Source organism: Pithys albifrons, chromosome 2, assembly GCF_047495875.1.
Source record: "Pithys albifrons albifrons isolate INPA30051 chromosome 2, PitAlb_v1, whole genome shotgun sequence".
In the NCBI taxonomy this organism is placed as follows: Eukaryota; Metazoa; Chordata; class Aves; order Passeriformes; family Thamnophilidae; genus Pithys; species Pithys albifrons.
In genome coordinates this window covers 100897786-100921476 of record NC_092459.1, presented here as the reverse complement: position 1 = coordinate 100921476, position 23691 = coordinate 100897786, and the positions used below count along the sequence as shown (strand labels likewise).

The following is a 23691-nucleotide window of genomic DNA, read 5'->3' as shown; positions in this document are numbered from 1 at the left end:
CACCTTGCTTTTCTTCATGGTTGTATAAAAAGTCCATGTAGTGGAGGAAGAAAGAAAAACAATTTTAGAACCTAGAAACCAGTGAAACCATAAGAAGTGTAACTGTTTGACACAAGTAGTTATATTCACTATATTTTCTGAACTGACTAATATTCAAGTAATCATTGTTGATTTTACCATGCTGGGAAGCAGATACTATTTTCCTGCCTGAAGACAGGCATTTGAAAGAGATGCACATAATGACAAGCTTCATTTGCACATACAAATCAGGGAGATTTTCAGCAGTTTCCCCAGGCTGGGCCTTTTATATGCGCAGCTACCTGGTTTGAATGTGTAACCGTGACGGTTAAGGATGTACAGTCAAGTGGAAGCAAGCACACCATTGCCTATTAAATAATTTCACAGCAACACTGAAGAAGTGAGTGATTGTTATCCTCCCTGTTTTACAGATGGGAACAGTGAGAGAATTTACTGACATGCCCAAAATTACAATGAGAGCCTGAAGCAAAGGTGGATTTTGTAGCCGCGTCTTCAGGGTCTTGCTCCACAAACTCTGCTGCAAGGCACATGAGCTTGCTCTTGGCTCTAATGTTTCCTAGACTATGCTTTTGAGAACACCAATTCATACAGCTTTTTCTCATCTCAGTGAGACTAAAAAAAACATGATCCTCCTCATTAAATTCTCACTAGTTTAATGGGCAATCTAATACTGACAGAATGCAGGCTATGAAGTTATAAATACCACTGTGATTCAGTGCATTTTGAAAGCAAAAAGGCTGAAAGATGAGAGGAAATTATAGTTCTCTTTGTCTTCGATCTCTGCAGATGAGCAGTGCATGGCATTTCTGACAGTAAGTGGTCAGCACAGGTTGGCACGGAGATGAGCAGTCCAACACTGTACTGTGGCTCCTACACCTGCTGCTGCCCAGGACCTCTACCAAAGTCAGGTGGAGTTACCAGGATTTAACCACATGCTACCTAAGGAAAGGCTCTGTCAGAACAGGTAAATCCTCCTAGAGACCTTTAGCAAACTTATGCAATCATCTTGGAGCTGCCCCAGAGACTTCTCTCCAGCCAGCATCATGGGGATACACAAAACATCTTACCTGTGCCTTTGCTACTGTGCCCTTGCTGCTGTTACAAGGATTTAAGCTCAAACTGGGGACATCTTGGTCTTCAGACTTGTGTGACTCGAGGCAGCTCTGTCTTTGCCTGATCATCCCAGTCTGATAGAGCGATTCCTCAGGAATCCTGTGGGAACAGTATGAAAACAAGATCCATACTCCCCCAGGCACATGGAGTACTCAAAGGAGGCTCAGTGGGGTAAGGTCACACCATTTCACATTCAGAAAATGAGAGTGGCAAGATCTAATACAATACTGAACCACTGAGAGCAGTACATGGACAGGGACGCTGCAGAAGCACTGCTCAAAGATGGATGGCTGACCTTCATAGGAGGAAAAAATAAATAACAGTGCACAAGACAAACAGAGGAGCAAGGAATAGACTTTGAGCAGGCTGAAGGTCAGCCTTCAGCTTACAGGAGTGGGGAAGTTTGTTATAAACTGTCACAGAGCCATGGCATTTCCTGTGAATGCTGCTGTGCAATGCCACACATGGTAAAAAACCCCAAGAAAACAGTTATAAATCACTATTTTCACATAGAGATTCTGCACTCAGCCATTGCACCAGCAGGTCTCTGGCAATATCTCCGGAACTTTTCCACCCTTTCTGAGGATGGCTCCTCACAGGGACCATGGGAATGCGTGCAATGGTTTCTGGAGTAATTTTGGTAACTAAAAGCTATCTGCGCAAAAGCAGCTGTGGAAGTGGATATTAAGGAAAACATTAGGCTAGAAGCAAGGCAGAATCACCTGAACATAAGTCATAAAATCCTAGAGTGGATGATTTCACAACAGAAGAGTCTTGAGTATGACAGAACAGCATGAAAGGTCTGGAAATTAGGTGCTTCTTCAGTAAGCAAGAATCATTAAGTACTGAAACAGGCCAGCAGAGACTATAGTGGATTTTCTGCCTTGGGATATTTTAGAAAGGAAAACTAGCTACTTCCCTATACAACCTGTTCCACAGCATGGGCAGGATACCTAATAAATCCCCGAGAGCAAATTAGAATAACTAGTGTTTTGTTCCTCACCAACCCTGCAGCAAAGAGCCAGAAGGGTCTGTAAGACTGCTTAGAGAAAGCAGATCAAAAATCATAGAATCATAGAATTTCCTGAGCTGGAAGGGACCCACAAGGATCTCTAAACTCCTGGCCCTGCAGCATGTCACACTGTGAGCAAGCTGTGTTTAAAGCCAGCACAAAATTTACTCTGCCCTTCTGTGAAGCCCGAGGGAGGGGGTACCTGAGTCTCTGGGGCGGGGGGAGGTGGGGGTCTGGAGGTGAAGAGGAAAGTTCTGTGGGGCAGGAGGGATGGGGCATCCTGCTGGCCTGCTAGAGACAGGTGCAGATTGCACATCCATACCGAAGTTCAGGATAAACATTTTCCAGGTACCACTTGAAGCTGTGGCATTTCAACTTCTTCCGTAGCTCCATTCTGCTCTGGACACTGTAGGAAGAAAATAGCATAGAGATACAATGGAAGTGATGAAGGTGAGACCCAACACACCATAAAGGGAGGCTGAGAGAAACCCAACAGACATTAAACACAAGAGCATCAGTGACTCTATTTTCTGCTCTCTTCTGCATGATCTTGAGGGGTTGTTTTGATCTCCATCTCTTTGGAGGTCTCACTTGGTAAAATGGCACGATGAGATATTGCCATTTTAACAAGGAGTCTGAAGTTGGCTGGATAAAAAGATTAATGGAAAAGTACAGACTTTTAAAAATTATTAGTAAAAAATGTATGCTGTCTACTACATGCAATAAGCATTACTTTCATGTATTAATGTACTAGGAATTAATACATGCTATGTGCTATGCTAAGTTACTCTTAGTTTACAGGACTACAGGAGGCCATGCCTTCCAGGAGCACCTAAACACATTTTTAAGTCAGCAGAAAGTAATCTCACAGTGAAATACTTTTAACTTTCATTAATCATGACAAAATTTCTGCTGAGGGATCATGCTGTACAGTGACATTTTCCAAACTCCAGCTCCTCCCTAGGCCAGCCTGTGAAGCTGTTATGAGCAATTATGAGCTGGCATTTACAGAGTATTCAGAAGCCTCTAGTACCTTCCCTTTGCAAAGGCTAACTTCTCTACACCCTCCTCTACTAAGCAGGACACAGCTGTCACTTCACTTGGTGCTGACGGATGGGAGGAGGACATTAATTCAGTGCAAAGAGATTAGTCAGCAGGAGTTCAATTTATTTATTTATCCTGGAGATTGAAGAGTAGCCACAAGGAATTTAGGTTTGGATTTGGAAACCCCTGTGGTCCAAAGGAAACTTTCTAAGGCAAGGAGGAGCATCTGAAAATAAAAAATGTAACACAAATAGTCCTGCCGACAGGGAGACTTTTCTGACTGTTCACAGAATGAATGGCAAAATCCCTGCATACAAGGCACTTGCTCCTTTCCAGTGAGGTATTAGCAGGACAAAAATTTGATGTCTTCCTTCCCCTCAGCTGCCAACACCACCTCTGGACTCTCCCACCAAACTCCACTCGGGGACCAGAAGCACTTGTACCTTATGCCAAGGGTGGGACGTCAACAAAAGTTGTTTTCCCCTACCTTGGTTTGGTTCACCTACTAGGATAAACTAGCACAGCATATAAACTGGCTGTTTATACATCTCACTGCTGTGCTCATAGCATGTGCCTACCATTAGCATTTAATTGAGTGTTACTACAGAAACAATGCAGGCAGGTTTCCACAGCAGGGCAACATCGCCGTGAACAACCACTGCAGCAGGCAGGGCACAGGCAGGGCACAGGCAGCAGAGGAAGACCCTTACTTTCCATAAGGTCTCCCTTGGGCTGCAGGACGAGCTGCATAGTAGTACTTCTTGAACTCATCCATCCACACCTCGGCGGTGCGCTTGGTGTTTCTGAAGGAGGCAAGGAAAGACAGTTGAAGCCAAGGAAGCCTCCAATGTGACATTTCCAAAATGCATCAACTGATCCACCCTGCTCTTCGCCCACCCTCAATTTGGTCTTTGGCATCACCCAAATCACCTTTGAGATAGCCCATTCCTCACAACTAGAGAAGGTACTCCTCCTCCTCATTACTCCAGGGACCGAACACATCAGGCCAAATAAAGCTTGGGTGAAAAATTCACCAATTCAAACTCAGCTGGATGCTTTGCATCCACCAGACTCAGAAACTGAAGGTTCTCTTAAGCATCATCCCCCAGCCAGGAGTGCCTGGTGTTTTACTTAGTGGCTTGGACGGAGCTTTGAAAAGTGGTGAAAAATTTGCCAAAGATTTGCAAATATTTCCTTTGTGTCAATCCTGTATGGACTCTGCTGCTTTGCAGTCCTGAATTTCACTGAGGCAAACCTCGGCACTCAAAACTTATGAGAAAGCACCCTGCCAGAGTGCATAAATACCAGTTTTTAACATCAGCCAGGTGTCTGCATGTTTATGAACTTCAGCAAGTCTTCTGTTGACTTCAGATGGCTCTCACTCTTCTTGCAAATGGCTTTGTTGCTCCATGCCTATCTGCCTACCCCTGCCCAGGCCAGGGGACTCCTCCAATCTCCTGCTGCAAGGCAGGCCAGTGCCTCTAAGCTATTGCTACCACAGCACTAAACTGCAGGTGACATGGGCAGGCTCTGGATCCAGCAAAGTCCTAGGCAGACAGAAAAGACAGTCCACATGTGAAGCCAGCACTACACTGCAGCCTGAGCTGCCTCTCACACTGAAGTAGAGGCTGTGTGGAAAAAGTCTGGATCTGGCAGAAAGGTGGAGATATATTTTGCTAACATCTCTCCTTAAACATCAGGTTGCCAGAAGATGCTTCTCCTCTCAGTCTATATACTATAATATTAAGGTTGATAGATATCATAAGGTTAGTAGTAACATCCCAGCTCCTGATGCCTACAGGTATGTTTCTCCAGACTGCTTTTCGGTTCCTTGCTGATTCATGGACTTCCTCCATTCTCTCTAAGGCAATAGTCTAAGTGCTCTTGCTCACTAGATGATTAAATCAGTGTCTATATCTGTACCTAACCTTCCCCAAAGTGCAGGATTCTTTTGTTTGGCTTCCTGATCTCATTTGGGTTTAAAAGAAACACTGGGATAAATTATGAGGCTCACATCTAGGTGTGATACAGGCATCCCCTAACTCCCCAGAGGCCTGTGCCAGAGAAGCAGCCAGAAGAGCTGTACCAATTCAAGCTCCCCTTGCTCCTCCTGCAGGTGATGCAATGCAGACATTACCTTTTCACTCAGGTTTGCAGCTACTCTGACAGTGGAGATTTTGTCACATCCCAGCCTCTTCTGTATGAGTCCTACTTCAACACGAAAAGTAAGAGCCCTTCTCATGACTTTCAGTCTTGTGGTCTCCTCCCTGATGCCAGCAACACCCTGTGCTCCTCACTGCTGTCTATTCAAAGCAAGGTGACAAGGTCTCCTTCCTGCCCTGCACACTCCACAGCTGGAAATCATGTATTGGGTGTAACTGAGAGGTGTAATTTGCACTCTCACGCCTTGTTGTCTCATGCAAAGGCTGGAGAAGCTGCAGAGAGTCTGGGTCTTCAAAAATACTATTGGCTCTTTCTAACACTGGGAAGCCCACACTAAAAGGAATGCTTGGTGTGCAAACACTCACAACTGCAAGTTAGCTGGGAAACAATCCTGTATTTAGTGTAAGTGCCCCCAGTGTTTTTCTCTGTCATTTACTGAAGCAATAACCTTCAGCCTCTCACTCTAAAAATGGATGAAATCCTTCCTGATCTCACTGGCTGCTCCCATCAATTTTCCTATGCCTATTTCCACTTCTGGATTGCCTCCTTCTTTGCCTGATGTTTCCAGGGTCTTAGCCCATTTCAGTTAGTCATTTCAGTACCTGATTCAGTGTATGTTCCTGTGTTTGACGAGAGGTCCCCTTCAGCTGGGATGCCCTGGCAGTTCCTTCTGTGTCCATGCCTGCAACATGCAGCCCATTGCTGCCTCTTCTCAAGAGACAGCATCAGCCCAGAGGCAAAGCCACCTGCTGTGTCAAGGTGCTTGGATCCCCTCTCGGGAGGGGTATTGGGAACCAAATTTTCTGGTTGAGCTGAGCCATGCTGAACCCTCAGCTAAGGTCACTGGGTACTGACAGACGTTGCTGGCAGTCTGATTTCAGGTCATTACAACTGTGTTCCGATGACCTCAAGGTCTACAACATCTGCTGTTCCGGTAGATAGTGGTCAGGGATGTGCTGGGGCCATCCTCCATTTCTGGGCTGATGAAAGGTACCATATAAATGTTCTAATTCTGTCATTCTCAACACTGGAGAAATCCTATGGAGCAGTTGTACTGACGTCCACTTTCTTTGGAAATTCCTGCTCAAGGAAATTCCTGCCCAAGGATATTTCACAGTTCTCCAAACAAACTTTCCTCCCTGTTTCTCTGCTCCCCCTTCCCTACAAGCCACCTTCTCATTCTGTTCCACAAAAACACAAAGCAAGTACAAACCACTTACTTAATGTATGTATTGGCATTTCCCTCTGGAAACACGTATGGATGTTTCTTCCGGAAGACATGCCCAACACGGCTGCAGGGGATGATTTCCAGGCTCCCTCCACACATCCACACACGGAAAGAGATTTCTACAAGAGAAGCAGCTTCAGCATTTTGTCTTTTTGTCCTAGAGTAGTCTGGATTCTGGTGTTAGCTCTCACTTCATCCTCTGCCACATTAAACTGGGGTAAATCAATTACCAGAGGGGCTTTCCTAGGCACAACTGCCTTAAAAGCTCATTTCAAAGCTTCTTGCAAGCTGTTTGAAGTTAGTGCACTTGAAACCTGCCTCTAGCACAGCAGGTGCTATCACAATGGCAAGCATGAGACAGTAAGCAGGTCCCTTTTCATGCAGCCCTGCTTACATTGCAGAATCATCTTTCCAGTTTTGTGCTCCCCTATTACTTCTGCACTGCCTGTTTCAGAGTCACTTCCCTCCAAAGGGCTGTCAACTTAACCATGAGAGCCTATGAATTCTTTTATTAACGACTACAACTGTCAACTTCTTTCTGAATTCAACGCTGATTCTACAAATTGAACAGAGAGCTCTGTTCCCAAAAGGGACTGGAGCCCAGGTACTCTGGGCATCAGTGCCAATGTTGTGGTCGAACACGGCACACACTTTCACACAAGCAAAGGTAAGCGGTGGGAGGGATTATCCCAAAAGTCTGGACAAGCTGTCAGTATGGGAAATGTCTCCCAATCACTCCAAGCTGCTCACTGGCTGGCCCGTGAACCCCTTCTCAAGGAAAATGAGCCTGTGACACAATTGATGACACAATTGACACCAGAGTTATAGTGCTCTTGGCAGGGAGCTGGATGAGGTAGGACAGGTGAACAGAATGGCTGATCTAACGGGTCCATCTGGTCCTAATGCTCATGAAGCTATGAATCTGTAGCTCTATTGTTCCAGAGTCACACTCAGATAGAACCAGCATGAAAAATAAATTAAATTACAATGAAAAGGCTTTTGCATTTCTTTGAATCCTATTTTATCACCTGTTGACAGTATTGAGCTATAGGTAGCATGCATCTACTCCAAAACTAATCACTCATTTTCACCCTCACCACTTAACTACAGAATTAAGACTGGAGCACACTCATTGTCTTTGCCAGTTTATGCTCCTAGCAGTTCCCTTACATATGCCAGCAAAAAGGTAACTTGCCTCCAGGTCAAATGCTGGCAAGACAAGCACCTGTGATAGGCAGGCCAACTGGGCAGTGTGGATAGAACTCCTCTTCCAATGGCAGGCACTGCTGACTCACAAAGCTTCCTTTCCTCCAAAACCAGCTCAATTTCAGGAAGCAAAGCCAGTTACACACATCTCAGGAGAGGGAAAGCAAAGTACACAACGTGCCCATGACAACCTGGCTGCAGAGGTGACACTGATGCCCCTCTGCTCTGCTAGCTCAGCCTGGATCCTGCAGCTCCAGCCAGCCTACAGCTGGGGCATGATGTGCCCATGAAAAGGAAGGAAGGCTTTTGAGGGGAGGAAGGTCAGAAGATAGTATTTAGGGATAAGATGTTTCAGGAGGCACACTTAGTTTGGAGGCATGCTAAATGTTCTTCAAAGAAAGTGCAGATCTAAGTCAGCACACAAAGGACCTCAGGTGAACTGGGATGGGCATCAGAGCTGCATCAGGCAGATTATCACATGGCATTTCCTCATAAGAAGAGTCAAGCACATGCTGTTCAAATGCAATGGCAGCCACTCAGTTCCAGCCCCCAGATATCCTGGTGTGCAGGCCCAAGAAAGGGATGCCTCAGCCCTCCCGCTGTTTCCTTGCTTGTCTAGAAGATGCTTGAACTTTACATTCATCTTGCAGCATCTGCTTACATGTGTGTGAGTATCCAGGTCAAAGCAGCCTCTGCTTTTTTTCTTTGAAGCATGTCAGGTTTCCTGAAGCTGCTAATGATTTTAATACATCCCAGAGTCAGACTCTATGAACTAATATCAAGCGACCTCGAGAGCCTTCCCCAAATGGCTCAGCCCCAGGCTGCATGCTGCTGCAGAGGTGAAAGCCAGGTTCATATTGCTCCCATCCCACCCCACCTGCTCCTAAGCTGATGGAAATGGGAGGCTGACACGGTTGCAAAGCCCTCTTGCCTTGGTGTGTGGGCCTAAAATTCAAGGTTTGATCCCATCCCCAACAGCTGGCCCTGGCAGCATGGGCAAACAATGGCAGGGGTGGGAAAACACACCAGGGAGGAGTATTCCTTTCCAAAAATTCCCCCTCCTTCCCTTCACGGCTGTGTTTACATGCAAGAGCTGTAACAGCAGCTGAAGCCTCAACATTTTCCTCAGTGTTGGGTATTAACAGGTCAATAAAATGTGCCTTTTGCCATGTCCTAGTGCTATATTGGGAGCAACCTTAATCACAGCTGCAGGGAAATGAGATTACAGCAGGATGTGGCCACTCTAAGCTGCTGTGCTCAGTTCCCCTCACAAGTGGCTGTAGCTCTCATTTGTCTGTGTGTCACTCCACCAGTGCTGCTGTGTAAATTAGAGCACTGCCTGATAAAAGAGGACAACCAGACAAGCTGCTGTGGACCACAGCATGGCTACTGCATCATGTCTTCCCCTCCTGTGGTCCTTCTGCTCAGCCTGGGAGAAGAGCAGCTTCCTGAAGTTCTGCAAGGGAAAGATTCACATCATTCAGTTCTTGCCTGCTCTTAATTTAAAGCCTAATGAAGACATGATCTCTGTGCACTGCAAAGTAGAATGAGGACAGTGTTGGGGAGACAGGAGATGGTGAGGACTCTGAGTTCTCTGCTTCAGATTAGTTGCACCCTGCAGACCCTGCTCCAGGCCCAGCAGAAACAATTAAAGCATAGGTTTCCTCCAGTAGGGATGACCCACAGAGCCATCCATGGCAGCTAACAAACAGGGTCTCCAGACAGGCAGCCGAGAGCTAAGTGCCTCGAGAGAAGGTAAACTGGGGCACCAGCTAAAGCATGGCACAGGGTCAGCTCAGGGGAGCCAGGGGAGCAGGAACTGACAGCATGCTTCCCTTGACCCTCATATGATGGTGCCAGTGCAAGTGGCCCCTCCAAGTAATCCCCAGGAGGGATGTGAGCAGTACATGCTGGGGTGTACTGGACTTGGCCTTCACTTGACAAAGTACCTTTAGCACTTCTTGCTGGCTTGCAAGTCCCTTCTGCCATTACTCATCTACAGGGAATTAAGTACATTTAAGTAACATTTAAGTACATTTACACCTACAACGTTCTCCTCCCAACACAAACACGCTCATTTTTGTTTTGCCAAAAGTCTCCATCCCCCTCTAGTTGCCCAGTCAATAACATTAAAAGCAGCAGTGATGCTCCTCAGAACCTGAGTCCTGCATACCCTCAGGACTAAATGACCAGCAAAAGCATGGTTAACTGCAAGTGCACAAAATGTGCAGCTGCTTGGTCAGCTCCTGCTCTCCATCACCTGCCCAGAACTGACCAGGGCCAGCAGGGTCTCAGCTGTTCTTGCTTGTGCGCAAAGGAGAGATGGGACAGGCTGCCCTCAACTGCTGTGCCTGCAGGAGATGCAGCTGTGAGCCAGGCACACTTGTGCTCTCAGAGAGAGCTGAAGATGGAATCTGACCTGCTGCTATGCAGACTTGCACCTTTTTGTTGCTATGTTAACCTGCCTGGCTTTCCTTTTCACACCAATGCCCTGGTACATGCTGCAGCACTGCCAGTGCATGTTTAGCTGGGACCAGCCTTCCAGGACATAGCACCAGTGAGGGAAATTTTGTGGTCCACTCTGTAGGATGGGCCAAAACCACATGTAAGGAGCACGTCTGACATTACAGGGCATTGGACAAGCTTCCAGGATGGAGCTTCCCCTGAGAGCAGGTTGTCCTGTCACTGTTCATCTCCCAGGAGCAGCTCGGGCTGGCTGCTGTCAGAGATGAATGACGAGCAGCAACAGACAGCATGTCAGACACAGCATGACAGTCCTTCTTCCCTTCTCTTCCTGTCTAGTTCCCTTCTTGAATGCTTTGTTTGGACCACTGATCCAGTGGGGGAGAGGGGAGGGCTGTCACTCCCCGATCAGGTGTCCTCAAAGCCATCCCACTAAGATGCTCTGAGTCACTCTGGTAGCAAGATACCCACCTAGAGAGAGAAAGCATAAAGGAGTGAGATCCTACTGCACAACAAGATGTAACTAAATAAAATATATCTAGGGGGACAAGGAATGTGGAGCAAACACCATTGCCAGGCAGCGAATGGCTTATTGCAGGGTGGCAGCATCTGTTCCCTTGGACGACTGACAGCATCACTCTATGTGTTAAGATACAAGATCCTTCCTTCCTGGCTAGCCATGCTCCCCAGGGGTGCAAGCTATTAAAGCCAGGTTCTGATCTGTCTCACTGACATCAAGTGCCTCCCTTTTCTTTCCTGGATACAGTCTATTGCTCTAATCCACAGCATCACTATGGCTGCAAAGAGAGAACAGCCCAACCTGATCCAGCTCCACCTGACAAGGGGGACAAGGGACAGACTGTTACCTCTTTCATGGGCTCTCAAGTCTGCATGCCAGAGATCTCTTAATGCCCATCCTGTCCCGAGATAAGGGGCAGAGGTGACTGAATTTAGGTCAGCTCTTAACCCACCATTTTTGGTGCAGGAAAAGTGATAGTGTCACAGAGAGCCTGGCAGCACTCAGCCATTCAGTGATACAGGAATGGATAAGCAGCCACCTGTTTGTAGTATGCTGAGGGAGCTACATTTTTAGGTACTCTGCAGATTCTAGAAGGCACTGATGCCTCAGTTCATAGCTTCAAAATGCTGTTGTCAATGAAATAAGTCACATCTTTGCTTTATTAAGGGGAAAATAAGATCAGGAAAGAAAAAGATGGTGCATGTGGTGTTCTCTCATCTGTTGGTAACACCAAAGCTGTAGTTTAAGTATTTACCTACAGAAAAACAAAGCAGCATGGAAGACAGGCAGTCCTGAGTACCAACAATTGCTTACTTCCCATCATTCCTATCAACAATATGGTTGTTGAATTCCTTACACTCCTGAGACCATAACCTGTGAATATAAGTGAGGGAAACCAACCACAGCATTCAAAGCAAAGTCCAAAATGACCTTGTAGCTACCTGGAATGACTCAGAAAAATAAACCAACACAGCAAGGCACAGGAGAAAGAATGACTCACCAAAGTTCTCCCCACCCCAGATGTCCATGGCACTGTCATACTTCCCCAGGTGGTTGAACCAGGCTTTGTCAATCACAAACAGCCCCCCAGCAATGATGGGTGTCCTGCAGAATGGGTAAGGAAAAGAGGACACACCTTCAAACACTGCTGCAGCACCTGGATGCACAGAAGTAGCCCTTCCCTTTGCTTTCTCTTCCATCACTGGGACATCACCTATGTACCTCCTCAACAAAAAAAGGCTCAGATGCATTGTGAGGTACATTGTCCTTTCTTTCAGCTGCCTTGGTATTTTGCTGTCAATCATAAATTGCCTGGCACTTAATGACTGGCTAATACACCCGTCAGTACAACTCCTACAAGCCCAAAGTTCACAGCCCTGATTGTAGGCTTCAGCATCAAAAATGCACTTAGCGCTCGGGGGGTTATTCACTCAGATGGGCTTTTTGCCTGGAGCCAGCCTATTAAGAGCACCATTCCACTGGGGAGAGGAAGGCAGAGCCAATTCAGAAGGGCTTTTTAAAAGCCATCACTAGCTGTGTGATCTTTATTTCAAAACAGGATTATTTTTCAGACTTTGGATTAGCTAAGAATACTGCACAGAGAAGGTCCATGGAGGAGGGGAGGGCAGACCCAGAAGACAGCTTGAGCAGTCTCGCTGGTTGCTGGCACAAGCCCCATCTCCATTCAACTGCAGACAGTTTGGATGCCTCAGTGTAGGCCTGGGAGGAGCTGGGGTGACTGCTATGCCCAGGCTAGTATCCACAGTACCCTACAGTGCAGGATGCTCCGGAACACAAGGCGAGCCTTTGGAAAGCCAGTGATAGCTCCTGTTTGCAGCAGCATCCTAAGGAGAAGTGGTGCTTTGCTCCCCTGACAGCTTACTGAGATGCTGAGCTTCCCCTAACACTTGGTCTCCTCTATGCTTCAAACACCAGCACTTCATGGCTGGGACTGCAGACACCAGCACCAGGCTTGCTGCCAGGAGAGATTTTCAGCAGAGTGAAGGACTCCCTCTATCCCACGGCATGAGGACAGATGGCATCTCTCCTGTTCAGTTTTGCTCTCTCTCCTGCACCCCCCATTTCTGAGGAGTCTTCAGTGAGGTTCAGAAGAGCAGCGCTGATCTGGAAAGGCTGGACTAGACACCGTATTTTTATCATGTGGGCCAAGGACACTGCTTTACTGATAGCTGAGCTGAGAGCAGCAGTAGTCTACAGCACTGAGCTTTTTCCCTAACCATAATCCTTTGCTCTACCAAAACACCAATAACCATAAATATATCCCTTCTACCTTTGTGGCACCCTAAGGCTTCGGTGCTGGGGGGTGAAGCTACACTGCAAAATCCAGGCTAGCCAGGAACTTGCTAGAGGTATTGCAAGTTCAGAGCTATCCTGGAAGAAACTGCACACTGCAATGGTGCATGGGGACATGAATGGGGACACACATGAGGACAGAGGAGATGTCCCACATTACTCAGGTGCCTCCTACTCCCTCTTTACTTACTTTATGGCTTCGGTGGGATCAAGTCGTTTGGCTTTCTGCTCTGGGGAAAGCTGCTCCCATTTGAAATGCAAACTCCAGTCAAAACCTAAAACCAAAGCAGAGAAGTGCCATGGGGACATTAGAAATTGGTATTAACTGAAGGCAATGCCAGATGCAGAAGTCATGTTTGATAGACCATTTTCCTCACTTTCAAATTACTAAAAATACAGAGAAGCAGCTCTTGGGAGAAGAGTCCAATGACTAACATATTTTACTACTACGTATGAACAAGAAACAACATATTGCATTACAATTGCAAAGTCAAGCACTCCAAAGGCAGGAAAAGTCAGAATTAAAGCTGCTGCTGAAACGTTACTTAGTCCCTTTGTGCACACAGACACACGCTCTGATGGATACTGCATGCTACAAATAGCATAGGCATACTAATAAGCACTACAGTTGCATCCTTCATTTATTGCCCACACATCAACCATCTCCTCCTGTTGCTTTCAGTGCTGCCAAGGGTGGCTTTAAAATGACTCTTGTTTGCTGCTTGACCACGTTATCCATCTTAGCAAACACCATTCCTCATGCCACGTTCACCCGTCTCTAGAATAGCCTGGGAACAGCCAGCAGGGAGCACTGAACAGTGCTGAAGCACTTTTTTTTGTGAGGCAGCAGGAGCCAGAGGTGGAGTGCAAAGCCACCATCTCCTCGGGCCAGTGCATCTTCACACCATGGAATGGACACCTACAGGGAACACATAACGCTTGGACTTACCTCCTCTGAGATCTGAGGAAGCGGCCACGTAGGCAAAAGTGTCCAAGTTGATGATGTCAATAACAGGGCTGACCACTCGGGTGGGATCCTGGAAAACAGGAGTGAAAACACTCATGACTTCAGATGACACCGCTCAAACTAGTCAAGGAGTGCTCCAGACTCCTGAAGATATCAGGTGGCTGGAAACCTTGGTGCCATTCAGATTTACCAGGGACAAGGGACCATCACTGCCTCCTCCTCCTCTTCAGTCATCACATCAATTCAACCAAAGAATTAATGGCTGCAGCACCAAGTGGCAGAGGTACTGCTGGGAGCCGGGGCATGTCAGCAAGAGAGGCTGGAAAGGCAGGCACTGACTCACCTGGGAAAAAGGGCTGTGTGCTGCTGGACCACTGAGCTTGCATCTCTCACCAGCTTGGGCTTCACCTGCAGTCTCTCCCTCCACAGGCTGGAGGGCTGAGTGTAAAGCTCCTTCTGCCTTTTGCAAATTCACCAAGTATTCCCCTTTCACCTCCATTAAATACTTTTAAGCAGATTTCAGAAGTCAAGTGACAAACAGGCAATTGAAATGACAGAGGAAAAGCACAGTCAAGTAGCTCAAATACAGGTATTTTTTAAAATGCACAAACTAGGCAACACAGCTAGAGTTATGCCAAAGGTGTGAAAGGGTTAAAAAAGGACCTGATTTATTTAAAATAGTTGGTGGTGATTTAATTAACATCTTGTTATGGGCAAAGAGATTATACAAACAGTTATGAACAAAAATATCTACAGGAGGAAGAGACTCTGACAGCTTTGACTGGTCTCTTATCTCCCTTTTTCTTTTCAAAAATCCCAAACTCCAATTATAGCTCGAACTTCAAGGTTTTACCCTCACCAGATCAAATTGTTTTTCATAGCCATACAAAGGAAAGCATCTGAGCACACTTGGGCTGGCTCACTGTCTCGCTGGGAAAAGACTTTGTTTTAGAAATTAGTCCTGACAAAGGAGTATTCAAATGCAGCTGTAGGAAGAAGCAACCAAAGGCCATGAGCTGGGAGCTGGACTAGAGTCGATTTTCCAATTGAGCATGACAAATACTTAGTATTTCCATAACAAGGTCGAGTCAGGGGTCTCACCATCACTTTCTGTAAATCAAGCATCTCACTGAAAGGGCAAGGTCTGCTGTACCTGCGTCCTACTGGGGAAACTCAAGTCACAGTCAAGCACAACAAGCCTTTCAAACCCATCAGATCCATGGTGGCTGCACAGTGCCCCCCAAGCTGCCATAGCTCAGTACAGCCAAGCATCCTGCAGTTGCCCGAGGGCAGGGGAAAGGTTTTAAGCAAAGCATCTGCTTTGCTTGCTGAACACTGCAGGGAAAGGATTGTACCCACTCATCGAAAACCTGACCCTCAAGCATCTTACTGGTGAGCACTTCTAACTGACACTCATCCTCAATTTCAATTCCACCACTACTCATGGCATGGCACAACTTGTGAGAAAATCCCCTTCAAATCTTGGCTGAGTGCATTATTGCAAAATGCTACCATTATGCAGTGCTGCCTTCTCCCTGCCTCACTTTCCCTGCCATGTCTTAGGAACATTTATATTTACTCAGATTTTGTGAAGGTCTGTCTGATCCTCAAAAGAAAAGCACGGCATGCTCTTTCATGAGCAAGGGCTGTCGCTATGATTTATTTTGGGCTGAGCACCATATCTTATTATAGGCGACTTCATCTCTCTGGTTTTTTGATACCCACCCATGCCAGGGCATGTTAATATTAACAACACCTAAATTTTCAATCCTGTTCCACAAACCTGAGAATTCATTTCTCCAATACACTTCTCAAACATACCAGCATATGGATATAAATGAACAGGAACAAACTCTGAAAATGGTCCTGAAGATAACAGAAAAGGAAAAGGACCTTGACTGCAGCTTGTCTCCCAGCCTCTACATCATGACCTTTTAATGACTAACAAAAACGGCCACACTTTTTCCTCTGGCCCCACAGAAGGATTAAGCAAGATAAAAGGGACAAGCTGCCCCTCATGTTCATCTCCCTTCGCAGAAGAGCACCAGACTGGATGGGTATTTAAGCTGGAAGCAGGCGGTCACCATTCACTGTTTCATCCCAGTGCCATTTGCAAATGCAGTTTTGGGGCGAGCTTGTTGAGTCATACTGTAAAAATACCCCAGGCTGCATAATTACAGTTTTAGAAGAGTTATTCAGTTGAAATGCACCACTAATGGATTTAGAAATATTTGTTCCATAAGTAAAAGCAAGAGTCCATGCCCACGTGCTCTCAGTCATGCGTTTGTAAACACAATGGTGCAAGACATGGATCCATTGTTGCCACTCCCTGGGACACGCACCCTCCGAGGCACAGGTCTGAGACTCCTCAGATTCCACCTCATCCACCCCCACTCTATCACTTGCTCTTCCTTCTTGTTTCCAAATCCGTATGCTGGATATGTGCTGCACACACCCACAAGTGAGTGTCAGCCTCAGGGGACACAATCAGCTGCTGGGAAAACTTGACATGGGGCTTGAAGGGCACTTTCACACGGGTGCATGGTGGCCCACCCAGGCTCTGGCATTTCCTACCAGGGAAAGCTGCAGGAATAGCTGCTCTGTCTGAGAAAATAAGAGAGACAATGTGCAGAGGCTCTGGCTGGTGGTGGCAAAAGTGCCCAGGTGTGCTTTGAGGCACTCACCACTCCTTTGCTTGGAACTTAAATCACATTAGCTCAAAGCATACTGTTCCTAAGAGTAACAGAGTGAGAAAATGCTCTTCCCAGGCAGGTGATCCTCACAGAGTGGTTGGACAGGGAACTCGTCTCTTGAGCACAGCCTGAAGGTGGCAGCAGTAACATTTCGTACACTTCACTGATCAATACTTTAACCCTGATGGAAAGGCTGGGTACGGTGGGCCTGGGAAGAAGGAAACTAAGGACTCTGCCCTTATCCTGCAGCTTCTGCGAGCAGTTAAAAACCAAGCAAGTGCGACCCCACTTGCTTTGCAAGTCCCTCAACACTCTTCATAGTATGTCTCCCTTGCTGCTGGGGGCTGCAAGATACTGGGCAAGTTGAGGGCAGCACAAGCAGCAGTGCAAGCTTACAGACTGCCTTACCTCCAGCTGGAGAAAGATTCCACCCAGAAGAGCAAATAAAGAGTCCACAGAGGTGAGGTGTGCCTTTGATGCTGTATTCAGACCAAACGGCAGTGAAGCTCCTATGGTGATGCTGCACATGGCATTCACATTCACCAACGCTATAAGTGCCAAACAAGGGGCACCAACCCTGAGCTTCATGGGAAAGCAGATCTGCCTGCTCCCTTCCTGTTGCCTTCACTGCCCTTCTCCTGTCAAAACACATCAAAAGCTCTGCCTGGGAAACTGGCAATTGGTCTGGACATTCCTCACCAAAGTATAGCAGGTCTTTGGCAGAGAGCACGGAATGCCTCCCTTAAAAAAGATCAGAAGAACAACCAATGCTGTAAAGTTTAGTGGTGAAGCCCACCCTTGGCAGACCAGCTACAGGGCTCAAGTGAGGTATCAGAGCACATCCACCAGAGGTGTGATCAATACTACAAGAAGACCATTTTCATCACATTTATCAGCAGCACTGTGGCCCAGCCTGCAAACCAAGGTTGGGACCTCTCCAGCACTGACTGCGCTGTGAGTGCCAGGAGCACTGACAGCCCTCATCTACTGCAGAGGGACCTGAGTCAGTGCTGTTCCCCCCTTCCCCTGTCCCATCACTGACACATGGAGGGGATGCACAGAGCAGCCTGAACAGCTATCACATATGGAGGTGTGAAAAACAGGAAGCCTTGGATGAGGGGCACTGTGAACACCAGCCAGGCAGGTTTCTCCATGACCCACCACCTCAGCTTCCCTTTGCTGCTCAGATGCCCTTATGTCAACATAATTCAATAACTTTAAAATTACTGAGTAATTAACACTAGAATTCAGGAGCCAGAGGTGTAAGAGGGGTGAAGGAACAAGGCTCAGTGAAGGGAAAGGATCCTGTATCCCCACTGAAGGTGAAGGCTTCACCCCCTGCACCTTGGTACCAGCAGGTCACCAGAACAGAGCTCTCCCTGACTCCAGTGATAAGGTGCCAGGAGCCTTTGTGTGCACGTCTGGCGAGAGAGTCGTCGCCGGCAAAAGGCAAATGCCATTGTCTGCTCCTAAATCAGCAGAATTTAAATCCTATTAAATCAATTTATTAGAGCTTAATTTGCATGAAATTAAATTCAGCCCCTATTCAAGGATCCGTCACTCCCTTAAATCATCATCACTGAGCATTTTACATGAGCCTAATTAAAAACTCTGCTGGAGCACTGTCCATGTATTCCCCTTTCCCCACTCAACCTGTCCTTCCTAGTTAAGAGTCCCACTGCCCTGGGAGACACCTTGTCCCACCCACCCACACGCTCCCCCAGTACAGAGATATCCCACCTGGCCACTGGGTAGAGGAAGAGCATAAAAGGGCACTTTGTATCCCAAAAATTCATCACTTCCTTACTCAGATGCCTGCACATAGTTGGTTATGGTTGGATGCTCATGCCCATTGAGAGGGAAGAGGAGGTGGACATCACAGATACACTCCCTGAAGCTGATCCTGGTCTCTCGAGAGCACTCACCTCTTTGATCCTCTGCAGCAGAGGGAGCAACCAGTCCTTATTCACCTCACAGTGACTGTCCAGAAAGGTCAGGACACCTGCTTTTGACGCATCTGCCCCTCGGATTCGGGACCGAATCAGACCTGTTTGGGGACACACCACATCAGCTGCTGTCCAGATGGCTGGGTAACATAGCCAGGCTCCTCCAGCATGATCGTACGCACTCATGCATTTCCTGGGTTTTGACCTGCCCAAATCCCTTTCAGATTAAACATGGCCCAGGTTCATTGCCTCCTTCCTGGTGCTGCAAGGTGTGCTAACCATTTTTTAAGGTCCCCAAAGTAAAGAAATGGCTCCACCGAGATATATGATTTATGCCATTTATGCCAATTCTTAATTTGCACAATTAATTCTGCTGTCATATTCTGGGGCAAAACACGACTCAAAATGCTTCCACGACCCCCTGCAGGTAATAAATCTAACACACACATAAAGCAGTGGGGAATGTGCCAGGGGAGTTAAGGGTGGGATCATCTCGTGCCAGAATTAAGTTTCTCTTAGACTGTTAACTTCCCCTGCTGTGCTCCTTTCTGTGTACCCCACATCTCTCTCCCAACCTGGGGGAACCTGATGATCTGCATTTCAATGGGAACACATCTTCTACCAAGGAAAGAGGGTTGGTTTTCGAGGTGCTAAGAGCCCACTTGGTTCATCAGCACCCTGATGATGAATTTAAAATCCTTTGGAGATGGGAGTGGATTGCTGCATGCGTTTGTGAGAGGAAAAAATGAAAAAAGAGAGAGGTCATGCAAAGCAGCTTCACATATGGATTTCACACTAGACACTTCAGCAAGATCATTGTTCTTAAAGATGCTCTGTTCCTATTTATGCAGGTGTTAAACAGCTTTTCAACATTCCTGCTTGCAATGACGCTCAAGTGAACTGCAGCATAAGAAAGGACATGGTCTGTTTGCAAACAAGAGGGGATGTAGGTGACTCAAAGAGAGCAGAGCTTCTTTGTGAAGGAGAAACAGTGACGGAGACAGAAAGGTTTCACTGAGCAGTCACACATCAGGTCCACGCAAAAAGTCACTGACTTTCATATTAGAATTCCCTAGACAAATGGGGTCAAGGAACATCCTCTGAGCAGGAGTGAGAAGGACAGAAGAACAAAGCCTGGAGCAATCCAGCATCTGCCAAGGTCCCCTCCTGCAATGCAGGTTATCCCTGTATCTCTCTAACTCCTAAGATCTTGCGGGTAGGTATGGTGTTCTGTACCCACCCCAGTGCTCCCAAAATCTTGGCCGGCCCTAAGGGATACAACTTAAGTGATGTATCAAGCAATGTGAGCCCTGGGTAAGCAATGTATTAGGCAAGGTAAGACTGAGTTCCCACATTCAGACTGTTTATAGAGCACCAACACCTTGTGGGTCTATCCAGTGCTGCAGGTGAGCCCATATGTACACACCCATAACAAAGACAGAAACATGAGAAGCAGGTGAGGGTCTATGGAGACCTCCCTCACCCTTCTGCCAAAGCAGGTATGTCCATTACACCCATGGGGTTTGATGCCACTCTGTGACCAGTCCTGCAGAGCTGGAACCCTCCACAGAAAGGCTCCACAAAGAATCTCTGCTCCTCAGTCTCCTCAACCCAACACTCACATGAACTCACACCTTCGATTTGCACCATGAAAAGTCTTTGGATTTTGTTCTCCTAATACTGCAAAGCAGGATTTGAAAGCACACATGCAGGCTATGGGGAGCTGGAAAATGTCTCAAAAGGTTGCCAGCAGCAGCCCAGTAGGACATACATTCACCTTCCATATACCCCTTCTTAATCTTTCAAATATAATTAATTATTAAAAAAAAATCCCACAGAAGCAGCAGGAGTAGATCTCCTCTCTTTCATTAGAGCAAACATCTTTACAAATAAGACCCCAGGCTTTGTTTTGCCTGTTCTAATTTTCTGGCTAATAAGCTACAGCTGAGCCTCACTGGATATCTTAATAGTCCCATCTTTTTCAGCAAGAGAGGGGAGATCCATTTCAAATCCCAGCCCTTTATCACACCCCCTTTTATCATGGCCCTCCTGTCTGCAGGAGCCACTGACCTCCCTTGTTGGCCACTCTATGGAGGTCTCCCCTGACTCCATCACTCTCATACCTTCTGAAATCTGGGTATCCCACCTCAGTTGTGGGCAGGTAGCTCTTACCTTCTCGCCGTCCATTCCGCAAGCACTTCACCTTGGGGAGCTGGCCCAACAGGCGGCAGTCATCAGCTTGGGAAACACAAAAGGGAGGACATGTCACCCTCAGCCCTCATGGTGGCTCTGGCAGCAGAAACGAGGAGTCCTAGGGGAGACTGGGAGCAGGGAGAGCACGCTGTCCTAGACTTGTTGATGGCTTGTTAGGGCAATAGCATTGCTGGGTTGCAACAGTCCTACCCCTCAGCTCACACAGCATAAATCAGGACTGGCAGAGCAGCAGTTTTCATAAAACTCATGTAAATTCAGCAGATTTACACAGAGCAACTGAGTTATGCTCTAACATCAGCATAGAAGAGCTGTGGTTGGGGTCAGAATCTGACTGTTCGCACATTAATGCAAATTACTATTTTTAGTAGCTGCAAAGCAACGCAAAAGCTGTTTGATGCATGTTTTCCTGGAAGGGCAGGACTGTCCTGTGGTGGCCTGGAGCCTTCAGTAAGAAGATGGTGAAAGAAAGCCCTGTGAAGTGACTGGGGTTTCCTTCTGCCCTGGGCAGCAGCAAAAAGCCTGACAGCCACCTACATGTGAGCGAGGGAGGTTGGGTAATTCCACAGTCACTGCCACTGCTCTTGCCCTGGTGCTGCCTGCATCCCAAGCATCCATCTTCACCTGGATTTCTCCCAGCAAAGTGGAGGATGTCAGAGCAGAGCCAGAGCTGGGTCTGCAGGCAGGTGCACTCACCACAGCCCCCTCTATCTCCACATACTCATGCTGTGACCTCCACAACACCTTCATGCCTCTCATTGCTCTGCCTCTTCTTCTTCAGCACTATAAACATACATATGTGTGCCCTATCCCCTCAGCCCAACTCTTGTACCAACACATTTTCATCCCCTCCAGCAATCTTTGTTGGTAAGAGACATCACTGTACCCATACCCCTAACAACCTGGGGACAGAGCTGGGATAGCAGAGCAGAAGTGGCAGAGTTTGGACCTACAGTGGAAGCTTGCTGGGAATAATGGGAACTCACATGCAGAAAAACTGCATCCCAGTGAATAACAAGTCAGCAGGCAGAGAGAGGTGAGAAATTAAACACAACTGGGCAGGAGATAGAAGCACTAATTGTTTGGGGTGGGTTGCAGGGAAAAAACTGACCATGTGTGTATAGTGTATTATGCAAATACATGCATTTTATGTAAATGCATGCACAGCAGATGCCAGCAGGTTCAGACTATCATAGGAAAGAAGATGTCAGAGAGCTGAGAAGTGCTGAGTAGCTGAGGGGCTGCTCTAAGCTACGCAGGATGCGGGCACCTGTGGGTGCCCTGGGATGAGTTTAAACCCAGATCTGCTTCTTCTCCCTGGCTCATGGGACTTGCACACTGTGACAGGAGAGCTGGATTTCTACAAACTTGTTTCCTTTCAGGAAGGTAAGTAGTTTGTTTATTTAGCCAAATACCCAGCATTCACTTCCTCTACCCTGCAAAAATCCTGCACTGCTGTACTCCAGGGCAGCTCGAGTTCTTGCACCTGCTCCTTTTCCCCATCGCAGCCGTTCTGCTGCTTCCCAGACTTGCCTAGTCGGTGTGCCCCATGTGCTGGAGCCACTCCAAAACTCACCATAATCACAACAGCTCCTTCCCCCAGCTTCAGCAATTTCTCAGGAAGGTGTCAATGCCAAGAAGTGGGTCTCATGTGAAATCTGTCCCTAATGCTCTCTCAGGCAGTGCCTATTTATAACATCCAAGAGCAAAGCCTAGATTCTTACTTTCAAAAACCTGTCTTGCTTTGTTTTCATGTTTCCCAGTAAACAGCTACATTTTGCAGCTCCCTCAAATGTAAGTGTCACAGACCACTCAGCTGGTTTATCATCCTTTTTATGCCTGAGACAGTGTTTTTGAGCACTTACTCTCAACACCTGGATCTTCAACTTGCACACTGCACCGGGCAAGGTCTTTAGGTGGGGTGGTTCCCTGGGGTGCAGCTACCTTCTACAGGAGATCAGACCTATCAATTCACTTGAGTCATGCTATTAACTGGGAGAAAATGACAGAAAGATATGGGCTATGTGGTGTACAATGCTATCTATGGTGCATCTCAGAAGTGGGAAACCCATGCAGGGAATCCTCTGTTCACAGGTGAAAAAGAGGGTGAAAAAAAATCAAGAGTTGCTGATCATTTACATAAATGTATGCAGAACATATACATAGGTCAAAAGGGTCAGGCTGTCATTATCCCATGCAATTCCAGTGGTGTCAACACTGAATTGCTCCTGGCTGCAGCTGAAAGCTGCAAACCACCATGGCTGTGGTAGGATACAACCATGTAAGGATTGGATTCATGTCTACTGGGCATGAAAACGATTTGCCATGCACTTTTTTTGTATTATTTTCATGAAAAGAGATTTGATCATTTGGAATTTGAATTCTACATGTGGCGATGCAAATCTGGCACAGCAGGGTTTGCTCTCCACAACTACACAGCTTTCAATTTCCTTCCACTTCAGCAAACTCTCTCCCATCTCTGTGTGAATCCCAGTCTCTCACAGGCTCTTTTGGTTTGGCCCCTTGGTTTTAACACAGAAAGGGTCACTTACGATCATCACTGAAGTCATCCACTAGTATGATTTCATGGACGAGGTGCACTGGGGTGCGGTTCAGCACACTAAAGAAAAAAGAAAGAAAATCCATGACAGTGCTTGACCCAATTAACAACCCAGCAAATGGAGTAGAAAAGCCTAGGAACTGATCCCTGCAAAAGCACAGAAGACCAGGCTTGGATTTCCAGAAAGGATATACTAGATAAGACCCAGAAACC

At 47.0% G+C, this 23691-nt stretch overlaps 1 protein-coding gene across 2 annotated transcripts in view; it reads right to left on the bottom strand.

The window, feature by feature from the left end:
* Nucleotides 1-23691, bottom strand: part of GALNT14 (polypeptide N-acetylgalactosaminyltransferase 14) — a 103461-nt gene that overhangs the window by 10113 nt on the left and 69657 nt on the right. The window contains exons 4-13 of one of the 2 annotated variants that reach the window (XM_071579921.1): nucleotides 23471-23538; nucleotides 20880-20945; nucleotides 18687-18808; nucleotides 14051-14138; nucleotides 13292-13376; nucleotides 11789-11892; nucleotides 6592-6718; nucleotides 3919-4011; nucleotides 2487-2570; nucleotides 1107-1251 (exon numbers count right to left, since the gene is read on the bottom strand). In XM_071579921.1, the coding sequence (XP_071436022.1) occupies nucleotides 1107-1251; nucleotides 2487-2570; nucleotides 3919-4011; nucleotides 6592-6718; nucleotides 11789-11892; nucleotides 13292-13376; nucleotides 14051-14138; nucleotides 18687-18808; nucleotides 20880-20945; nucleotides 23471-23538 (982 nt within the window). The remainder of the gene's footprint in view (nucleotides 1-1106; nucleotides 1252-2486; nucleotides 2571-3918; nucleotides 4012-6591; nucleotides 6719-11788; nucleotides 11893-13291; nucleotides 13377-14050; nucleotides 14139-18686; nucleotides 18809-20879; nucleotides 20946-23470; nucleotides 23539-23691) is intronic. The other variant, XM_071579930.1, reaches the window with a different exon arrangement.